Source organism: Cinclus cinclus, chromosome 29 (genome assembly GCF_963662255.1).
Source record: "Cinclus cinclus chromosome 29, bCinCin1.1, whole genome shotgun sequence".
In the NCBI taxonomy this organism is placed as follows: Eukaryota; Metazoa; Chordata; class Aves; order Passeriformes; family Cinclidae; genus Cinclus; species Cinclus cinclus.
Window position 1 is genome coordinate 1,012,302 of NC_085074.1, and position 9,337 is coordinate 1,021,638.

The window sequence follows — 9,337 nt, forward strand, 5'->3', positions numbered from 1 at the left end:
CGTCGGGTGCCACTCCAAGGTCCTCCGAGCCGCCGGGAGGCGCTCGGGCGTCGCGTACTGACCCCGCCCCCTTCCGCCATCGCCGCGCGCTGATTGGCTGAGCCGGGGGTGACCCCGGCGCGCGCCCCGGGATGGCGGCTGCGGGGCTGGGCCGGGGCCCGGTGAGTGTCCGTCAGTCCCCATGTCTGTATGTCCCTCTGTCCTTGTCCCTCTGCCCGTGCTCCCCTCCCGGCCCGTCCCCTCCCTGTGCGTCCCCCCCAGTGCCGATGAGCGCGGCCCGCGCCCCCTCACGGTGAGCGGCCCCGGTGTGGGGGAAGGTGCCCCAGCCCCGCTCACCCCCGTACCCCACCCTGGGAGCCGCTGTGCTGGTGTCGGGGAAGGTAGCTCCCGTATCCATCCCTTCTTTCCCCCGGTTCCCCACCGTCTCCCGGTTTCCCCCTTTTCCTAGTACCCCTCCCGGTGCTCCAGCTCCTCGCAATGTTCCCCCCTCCCCCCGCCTCGCCAGCTCCGTTTCCATCGCCCGATCTTCCTCCCTCCCTCACGGTACCGGTGATGGCAGCTCCCCTTTCTATCCCTCCTTACATCCCCCATCTCCCGATTTTCCCCAGCTTCTTGTGTCCCCCCTCCAGTGCAGCCAGCTTCCCCTTTCCCTTTCCCTTTCCCTTCCCTTCCCGGTGAGAGCGGCCCCCTAACCCCGATGTTTTTGGGGTCCCCCCGGGTCCCTCATGGCAGTTTCGCCCCCCCCAGCTCTTGCTGCGCTGCCGCTCCTGGCGCGGTTTCACCTCTCAGACGGACGGGGAGTCGCGCCTGGTACGGGTGCTGCGGGAGAAGTTCCCGCGGGCATCGGCCATCAAGGTGGTGGATATCTCAGGTAAGGAAAAGCTTTGATTGTCCTCAGACACCCCCGCGGTTTGCAGGGGAGAACCGAGTCAGCTGCGGGGACCCCCAGAGGGGTCTGTCTGGAGGGTGAGGGCACGGAGCTGCCTCGCTTTGCCTTGAACTGGACTGGAATTTCTCAGGAGGCTGCGGCGCCATGTACGAAATCCACATCGAGTCAGAGGAGTTCCGGGAGAAGCGCACTGTGCAGCAGCACCAGATGGTGAATCAGGTCAGGGGGCTCTGGGGGCTGCCCTGGGGCACAGGATGGGAGAGAGGGAATGGTGTGAGGGAGCACGAGCACCTAGAATGGGTGTGAGGCACCCATCAATCCTGGCCCGGCACAGACATCGCTCCCCTGGGAGCAGTGTCCAAATGTTCCTGGAATTCTGGGGCTGTGCCCATTCCCTGGGGAGCCTGGGCAGTGTCTGAGCACCCTCTGGGAGCACATCACCAGGGTGCTGTGCAGGGTCCCCAAGCTCTTTGGATTTGGTTCAAAACCCTGCAGGGTCTGGTTTGTGCACACGCAGTACCAGGAATTCTGTGTGTGACTCTGCACAAGGGCCACATTTTTTATCTGATCCCAGTGCCTCCAATCCTGGGGGGCTGAGAGTGCAGCACATCTGAGCATGGGGCCCACCCACCCCAGAGCTGCCCCTGAGAGCTGTGCTTGCCTTGCAGGCCCTGAGCGAGGAGATCAAGCACATGCACGGCCTGCGCATCTTCACCTCGGCCCCCAAGCCCTGAGGCTGCTCCCAGCACCAATAAAGTGCTCCAGGAGGGGCCCAGGGCTGCCTCCCTGGGTGTGAATCCCACCCTGTGTTGTGTGTTCAGTCAGGGCCCCGTGGGAGCGCAGAACAAGAGGAAAAGCCCCTCTGCCTCTGAAAGAAGAGCAGGGAGAAAGTTATTTATTATTACTATTATTATTATTGCCTTTGCCACACAGGAGAGACCCGTGGGATACGCCAGAGCTGCTCCTCCCACCCACGGACAGGGACAGCTCACCCTGGGGCCAGGCACTTCTCCTCACCCCCCATGGGGAGCTTAAGGCTCTGGGCCAAAGTGCACCTCTTCTATAAAAAACAAACAAAAAAGCGCTTCCAAAAATAAGCTGAGCCACTCCGGGCGTGCTCTCGGGCTGGAGAGTCCAGAGAGGAGCTCTGGGCAGCACCTGGAACATCCAGTGCAGGACAGAACCTGCTCCACCTCCACCCAGCCCAGTGGGGGCTGTGCAGCAGCACTGAGGCCACTCGGTGCTGTCCAGTCTCTGGAGCCAAGCGTGGAGGTGGCCAAAGAAGCAGAAAAGGAGCGGCCAGAAGGGTCCTCCCAGGGGGTTTTATCTGTCCTTGGAGCCCAACTTCTCAATCAGCTCGTGCAGAGGAGCCAGCTCCCGCCTGTCGATCAAGCTGAACTCCTGGCAGGAGAAAAGGAGACATGGGAAGGGAAGGGAAGGAAGCTGGAAAAAGTGTCACCCTGCATATGGCTCCTGGGATCAGCACCGCTCCTGTTCCTTGTGGAGAAATCCAATTTCAGGGCAGCAAAACTTCTGCCACGTTGCTGTGCACAGCAAGTCACAGAACAGGCTCAAAAAGTAAGAAAAAGGTGCTGGTGCTGTTCCTTCTAAGTTGATTCCCAAGCTACAAACCCCGTGAATTCTCCAGTTCTGGTTTTGTTGGCTGCAGATTGGTAATTAAAATCCCAGAGGAACATCTGAGCACTTACAGCCAGAAAAAAAAACCAAGAAAAAACCAAGAAACAAACCCCACAAAAGCCCAACAGCACAAAGGGCTTTGTTGGGTATGAAGGGGGAGCTGGGTATTACCACCAGGCATCTTGAAGATTTCAATCCAAAAGCCAAGAGGGAAGGTGCAATCCCTCCCAGCTCACCTGCACAAAGAAGATGAAGTGCTTGAAGGAGGTGTTGAGATGAGCCTCCTCCTGCAGCCTCATCACTGAGTCGAAGTGCTGGTGGTAGATGTGGGCATAGACCCGGAACAGCCGCTTCAGGATGGTCTTGGCCACCGACATGAAGTTCTTGGGGAAGGGGACACCTGGAAGGCAGGGACAGGCAGGGATCAGGGCATGGCTCAGCCAGGAGGGGCCATCCCAGGGCACACAGCTGTACCCACCGATCTTGGAAGGGAAGAGGGTCTCGTCATCCAGCTGGTCCTGCACCCATGTCATCAGGTAATCGATGTACTTGGGCGCCGAGCACTTGATGGGCTTCTTGATGTTGGTGCCGTCGGCCCAGTGGTACTCGTACCTGTGGGGTGGGGGATTCAGCCCTGGCTCCCACAGGAAAAAGGGATTTCAGGCCCTGGGCCTCCCTCCTGATCTCAGCAGCAACAGCTGAGTCACTCAGGGCTGAGGAGAGCAGAGCTTGGCTTGTTTGGCTTTCCTGAGCCAACAGTCAAGGGCTGAGCCCTCTGGTTTCAGCCTAAAAAATCACAGAACTTTGGAGTATCCTGATCCACCGGGATCATCAATCCAGCCCTGGCCCTGCACAGACCCCCAGCGATCCCTGGGAGCACTGTCCAAACACTCCTGGAGCTCTGGCAGCCTCGAGGCTGTGCCCATTCTTTGAGGAGCCGCTGGGGGAAGAAGCTTTCCCTGATCTCCATCCCAAATTCCCCTGGAACAGCTCCAGCCATTGCCTCGGATCCTGTCCCTGCTGCCAGAGATCCTCAGTGCCCCTCAGATGTTAAATGTGACCCTCAGCTCTGTGGCAGCCTCCTCTGACATCACCCATTTCCTTAAAACAAGCCAAAAGCTGAGCAAAGGAGCATCAGGGCCATCATCACCCCCCCCCTCCCCCCCCCCAGATTAACTCCCCCCCCCCAGATTAACTCCCCCCTGTGGCTTTCAGATCCAGCAAGTTGGGTCACATGAGACTTCTCCCACGGCCTCTGGATCCCAGGGTAGACCCAGGATCACCCCACAACAACACAACTCCTTGTTCTGAGATGTTTTACAAGATCCCTGAAAAGCAGCAAAATCCTCTCTGTTGTTCACCCAGGCACAAGCGCAAACGAGCAGGAAACTGTGACAGGAAATGGCCCCAAAAATAGAGGCAGGAACTGGCAGAGCAGATCCTGCAGGGTAGGAGAGTTTCACGACACCCAAAGGGTGCTGGGCTCGCAAACTTGAGACCCTTGGCAACCTCCCGAAGAGGATTCCCAGCTGTGGCTTTGCCCTGGTAAAATACACAGGTGCAGAATGAACCCCTGGCATCCCTGCAGGAATTCATGCATATAATCAACCAGGTGGCCCCAAAAATGGTTCACTCTCTTCTTCCCACCTCCCCCAATCTTCTCCCACAGAGCAGTACCACCACATTAGAAAATGAAAATTAAATTATTAAATTAAAAGTTGATTAAAAGCTGCCTCCTGAAAAGTCACCACATCCCTGGAAGTGTCCCAGGCCAGCCTGGACAGGACTTGGAGCAGCCTGGGACAGTAGGAAGTATTCTGCCCATAGGACTGGATGGGATTTAAAGTCCCTTCCAAACCAAACCATCTCAGCATTCCTTCAGGCTGCCAGCAATACCAGTTCCTCCCAGTTAAACCAGACCTCTCACCAGCTTCCAAACACAGGGAAGGATGAGAAAAAGACACAGCCAGATGGTGTGACCATAAATGGCAGCAGAGGAGCAAAATGTGACCCCTCAATCCCACCTGGACACGTCCCATCCTTTCTCCAGCTCTGCCTGCCCCTCACCTGGGCCCAGCAGACATGACAGGGCAGCTGCTCTCAGTGCAGAACTCCGTGATGGTCCCGTACAGCATGTTGATCTGGTTGAAGAAATCCACAGCTGCAAAGGGAAATCATGCAGGGGTGAGCCAGGTGTGAGCACAGCGAGGCTGCAGCACCTCCCAGGGCTTCCTGTCAATGTCCCACTAAAGTCTTGGCAGTACCAAACCTTTCCTCTACAACCTCACTCGACTTCCAGACATTTCAGCCATCCAGGGATTTGGACTGATTTGGATTTTTCACCCTCAGTTCCACTTAGCATTTCATGGAAAAATTTCATTAGGTTCCTCAAAAACCTAATGGATTTGGTGAGACACCGTGCTCAGGCTGAGCACTCCTGGCCTGAATCTCTACTTTCCTTGCTCAAATTACTTTTTCTCCCCTCTCTAACCTTCAAAGAAGCAAAGGCCAAGGCCAGGGCGAGTAGCTGCTCAAACCAAATTGGATCTGAAAACAGGAAACAGAAAAAGAAACTCCACAATCCTGGATTTTGGGGAAAATGGAGCTTCACTTTCTCCTTGGTTGTAAAAGCTGCAGCACAAATGATCCAACAGTGCTGATTTTCTAACTCCCAAAATAACCATTCACAAACCAAAATCCCCTCCATGAGCCTGAACTGCTAAAAACCCACCCCAAAACCACAACAGTGCAGCTTTAGTGCAGCTTTGTCTCTTCCTCCTTGCACAACACCCCCCTGACGTGAGCCCTGCTTCCGCTGCTTTTATCCCACCTCAGCTACCTCAGCCTGGGGAATTCAGGGGTTTGTCTGAGGATAAACCCCGAGGTTCTGGGGTTTTCCTTCTCTCAGAGGACTCACTGTTGACAGCAATCCACTCATTGAGGTCCTCTCCCTCGGGCAGCATCACGGCCTGCCGCAGGTTGCCACTGCCCAGCGTGGCCTCAGCGTGTTTGAGGAGCTCGTACTGGTGGGATCCTTCCGGAATGTTCTTCTTTGGCTTGAACGTTTTCGAAGAGCGGCTCCCACTGAGAAGGGGGAGAAACATTTCCAGTTTCCCACAGAATCGTGAGATCGGTATGGTTGGAAAAGATCACCAAGAGCATCGAAAATGATCCCCGAGATCATCGAGTCCAGTGTGGCACCGTCCCCAGGGTCACCACTCCTCGAGTACCACATCCACTTGTGTCTGGGACACCCTCTGGGATGGGGACTCCATCGCTGCCCTGGGCAGCCTTTCCAATCCTTGCAGCAAAGAAATTCCCCCTAAAATATAATCTAAACGTCCTCTGGTGCAACTTGAGGCCGTCTCCTCTGGTCCTGTCACAGTTTCTCCACAGCTGAGGAAACCCTTCCTTGTACATTCCCTCCTGGGGATTCTTTTCAAGGGCTTTCCCTCTCCGCACGCATTCAGGAACCCCCCCAAGCACAAACCTCTCCACTTAAACCTTCCCCAAAGTGCTTCCTGTGCTTTCCTCACCTTCTGGAGTCCCCAGATCCTCCCCTCAAAGCTCAGCACTCCCCTCGCGAATTCCTTCACACCCCTCCCCACGGCACCCGCAGAGCCTCCCCCAAAATCCTTCCCTTCCTCAACCCCCTCAAAGAACAACCCCCCCATCCCTCCACACACGATTCCCTACCAATAACCTCCCCCAGCCCCTTCCCACGGGCCTTTCCCCTACGCTAAAAACCCTCGGGGCCGCCCTCAGGACCCTCCCCTGAGGGAAGCCCGGACACTCACAAGAGGAAGCTCATGGCGAGATGGGGCAGGCAGGGCTGAGCAGAGAGGAAACGGCTGAGAGGAGCAGGAAGGGGTTGAGAGAGAAGAAATGGGCTGAGGGAGAGGGACTGGGGATCGGGAAGGGCTGAGGGAGCGGGCTGAGGGAGTAGGAAGGGCTGAGGAAACGACTGAGGGACAGGGAAGAGCTAAGGGAACGGACAGAGGGAAGCGGGGCCCGGCTGAGAGAGCGGATCGAATCGAGCTGTGCCGGACCGGACCGGACCGGGCCGAGCCGAGCCGCGCTGAGGGAGCGGCGGCGGCTCCTCACGGGACCCGCCCGCGCCACCAACTCACGCGAGAGCTCCGGGAATGGGCGGGAACATCGCTGAGGGGCGTGGCCTTGTCTCGATCAGTTTCTGTGGCCACGCCCACTCGGGCCAAAGAATGAGCGCCAAGAGCGGGGCTGGCACCCCCAGAGACCCCTCCCCCTGGGCTTGGAACCCCCAGAAATGGAGCTGGCACCCCCAGAGACCCCTCCCCCTGGGCTTGGAACCCCCAGAAATGGAGCTGGCACCCCCAGAGACCCCTCCCCCTGGGCTTGGAACCCCCAGAAATGGAGCTGGCACCCCCAGAGACCCCTTCCCCTGGGCTTGGAACCCCCAGAAATGGAGCTGGCACCCCCAGAGACCCCTCCCCCTGGGCTTGGAACACCCAGAAATGGAGCTGGCACCCCCAGAGACCCCTCCGCACCCTTCCTTGCCGGGCAGACGGAGCGAAGCTGATCATCATCATCATCATCATCATCATCATCATCATCATCATCATCATCATCATCATCATCATCTTCTTCTCCTCCTCCTCCTCCTCCTCCTCCCACCCCTGCTGCTGCCGGTCCCTAACCAAGGTGCAGGGCGCCCCCCGGACCTCTTCATATAGCCAGGCCAAACCCGGCCCCCTTTGACAGTAGCCAATAGAAGTCGAGAAACGAGCTGGGGGCGGAGCAAGAAACGTTCCACATCGTGATGAAACAGAGAGGAGGTGTGGCCAGAGTGTGACCGAGCGATCGGATTGGCCGGGAGGCGGAGGGTTCCAAAAGGGGCGTGGTCAGGGAGCCATGTGTGAGGGCGGGGTGGAGGAGGGGTCGGGGGTCTCTCCGGGATTTTGGGGGCAGCTCCAGGCGCTCCCAGTCCCTGCCCAGCTCTCCTGGAGCCCCTCCAGGCCCTCCAGGGGGCTCTGAGCTCTCCCTGGATCCTTCCCTTCCCCAGAGGAACAGTCCCCGTGCTCCCTGCATGGCCGAGGGTCTCCGTCCTCTGCCATGGGGTGAGCAGGGGCTCTGTGGTTGGTTTGGGTGGCAATTGACTCGTGGGGAAAACAAAGATCAGGCACAGCACTTTATATGATTTTTTCCAACTTTATTTTTGTCCTTACCTTTAGCAGGCCGGGGCGATGGCCAAACCCCTCCGATTTGGAGGGGCCGGCGTGGTCCCTCGCTGCCCCGGCAGTTCTCGCTCCTTACCTTTGTTGAGCCAGGGGTGGTGTCGGTCCCCCTCCCATTTGGAGGGGCGGGCGCAGGTACCTGAGAAGGGTGGCGGCGAGAAGCGGCGCATGGGCGCAATCCCTCTCCCTCTCCTCCCAGCCCCCCCGCACACAACCGCCCCGTGCCCGGGGCTCCGGCCTGGAGGGCTCGGCCCTCCTATGCCCGCCAGCTCCTTCCCCAGGCCAGGGTCTCAGCCCTATTCTGGAGGTGCCCAGGCAGACGAGGTGAGGTCTCTGGGGGTCCCAACCCCATTTCTGCGAGTGCCCAGGCATACGGGGAGGGGTCTCTTGGGGTCCCAGCCCCATTTCTAGGGGTTCCTCAAGGTTTCAGCACCTGGAGAGGGAATTCTCCAGGATTTTGGGGCTCTCCCGAGGGCCTTTCCCTCCCTCTGCCCCACAATGGAGCCCACCCTCTTCTTTTTGTCAGGAAAATTACTGCACTGCTTGGATCTTAATTGAAAAATAATTTAAAATGAATCCTCTGTTTGGAGGTTTATGTCCAAAAAGGAGGCAGAGGAGCCCTGTAACTTCATTTGAATAAAGGGAGAGACCGTGGGACATTCCCCATGGGGTTCTCTCCAATATTTAAGGGACGCAGCCTCTTTTTTATCCTAGTTTCCCTCTCTCTTTCCCTGTTGGCTGAGGTATTGAGAGGTACAGACTTTCCAAATTGCCTAATATAGACCCCTTTTTAATGTGTAGCCCCCCCCCTTTTTTTTTTTCCAGAGGACACTCTGAAGGTCCCAGCCCCACTCTGGGGGCACCCAGGCCCAGCCTGACTTTTGGGATGGGGTGTCTGGTGGTCCCAGGCAGACTTTTGGGTGCCTGGGCTCATTTTTTGGAGAGTTCCATGAGGATCAGGGTTCTGGGCCAGGGTCAGGATTGAGCACACAGTGGGGCCATGGTCAAACCGGGATTTGGGGTGAGCTTGGGTGGGATTGGAGCCAAGGAGGCCTCAGAGCTGGCAGTGGGGTCAGTGCTCAGTGTGGGTTAGGGCTGGTTTTGGGTGGAATTTGGGCCGAGGGGGGCTCAGAGCTGGCACCCTCGGTGTGGGTGGGGGTTAGGGCTGGGTTGGGGGAGGCTGTGGCACTGGGGCTGTTATTGGGGTGAGGGCTGATGACGGTGTTGGGGTCAAGGCAGGAACTGGGGCTGAGTGAGTTCTGGAGTTGCAGCTGAACCTGTGACTGGAATGCGGGCTGGGTTGGAGCTGTGGAGTTCGGGCTGAATTTGGGATCGGGGTTAGGGCTGCAGATCTGCTCCCTGATCCCGTGCCCGTGTCCCTCCCCAGCTCACAGAGACCGGGACAATGCTTTGGTGTTGTTCAGACATGACTTTGTTCACGAGGGAACATCGATGGGCAGCTCCCTCGGCATTCCTGTCAGGATAGCGGGCGATCCAGCAGGGTGATCCCCTCCTGGCTGGAGCATCCACGGAGGAGAGAGGGAGCAGATCGGGAAGGGCCAGGAAAGCAGGGAACTGGGGAAACTGGAGGGGCTCC

The 9,337-nt window shown here is 57.9% G+C and overlaps 2 protein-coding genes across 4 annotated transcripts; one reads left to right on the plus strand and one right to left on the minus strand.

Moving 5' to 3' along the window:
- The first annotated feature begins 116 nt into the window (after window positions 1-116).
- On the plus strand, window positions 117-1,691 carry BOLA3 (bolA family member 3). Of its 3 annotated transcripts, none has more exons than XM_062510612.1 (4): window positions 117-161; window positions 748-871; window positions 1,020-1,108; window positions 1,558-1,691. In XM_062510612.1, exons 1-4 carry the CDS (start codon window positions 132-134, stop codon window positions 1,621-1,623), a joined length of 309 nt encoding a protein of 102 aa, XP_062366596.1. In that variant the 5' UTR covers window positions 117-131; the 3' UTR covers window positions 1,624-1,691. The 3 variants fall into 3 exon arrangements, with proteins under 3 accessions (XP_062366596.1, XP_062366594.1, XP_062366595.1); XM_062510610.1 differs by having other exon boundaries at window positions 119-161; window positions 733-871; XM_062510611.1 differs by having other exon boundaries at window positions 127-161; window positions 733-871; window positions 1,020-1,099.
- A 67-nt stretch (window positions 1,692-1,758) lies between these two features.
- MOB1A (MOB kinase activator 1A) lies at window positions 1,759-6,637 on the minus strand. The gene is made up of 6 exons (XM_062510609.1): window positions 6,325-6,637; window positions 5,445-5,611; window positions 4,595-4,688; window positions 3,006-3,139; window positions 2,764-2,927; window positions 1,759-2,290 (listed from the first exon to the last, which is right to left on the minus strand). The coding sequence occupies exons 1-6, from the start codon at window positions 6,336-6,338 to the stop codon at window positions 2,213-2,215; spliced, it is 651 nt and encodes a 216-aa protein (XP_062366593.1). The 5' UTR covers window positions 6,339-6,637; the 3' UTR covers window positions 1,759-2,212.
- Between the last annotated feature and the right edge of the window lie 2,700 nt (window positions 6,638-9,337).

What these genes read in the sequence shown, in the direction of transcription:
- MOB1A (XM_062510609.1), bottom strand. An exon ending in GTCATGTCTGCTGGGCCCAG is followed by an intron (nt 3,140 to 4,594) that starts GTGAGGGGCAGG and finishes CCCACCCCACAG; the next exon opens with GTACGAGTACCACTGGGCCG. An exon ending in ACTTCATCTTCTTTGTGCAG is followed by an intron (nt 2,291 to 2,763) that starts GTGAGCTGGGAG and finishes TTCTCCTGCCAG; the next exon opens with GAGTTCAGCTTGATCGACAG.
- BOLA3 (XM_062510610.1), top strand. Translation starts at nt 132, where the DNA reads ATGGCGGCTGCGGGGCTGGGCCGGGGCCCG. An exon ending in CGGGGCTGGGCCGGGGCCCG is followed by an intron (nt 162 to 732) that starts GTGAGTGTCCGT and finishes CCCTCATGGCAG; the next exon opens with TTTCGCCCCCCCCAGCTCTT. An exon ending in AGCACCAGATGGTGAATCAG is followed by an intron (nt 1,109 to 1,557) that starts GTCAGGGGGCTC and finishes CTTGCCTTGCAG; the next exon opens with GCCCTGAGCGAGGAGATCAA.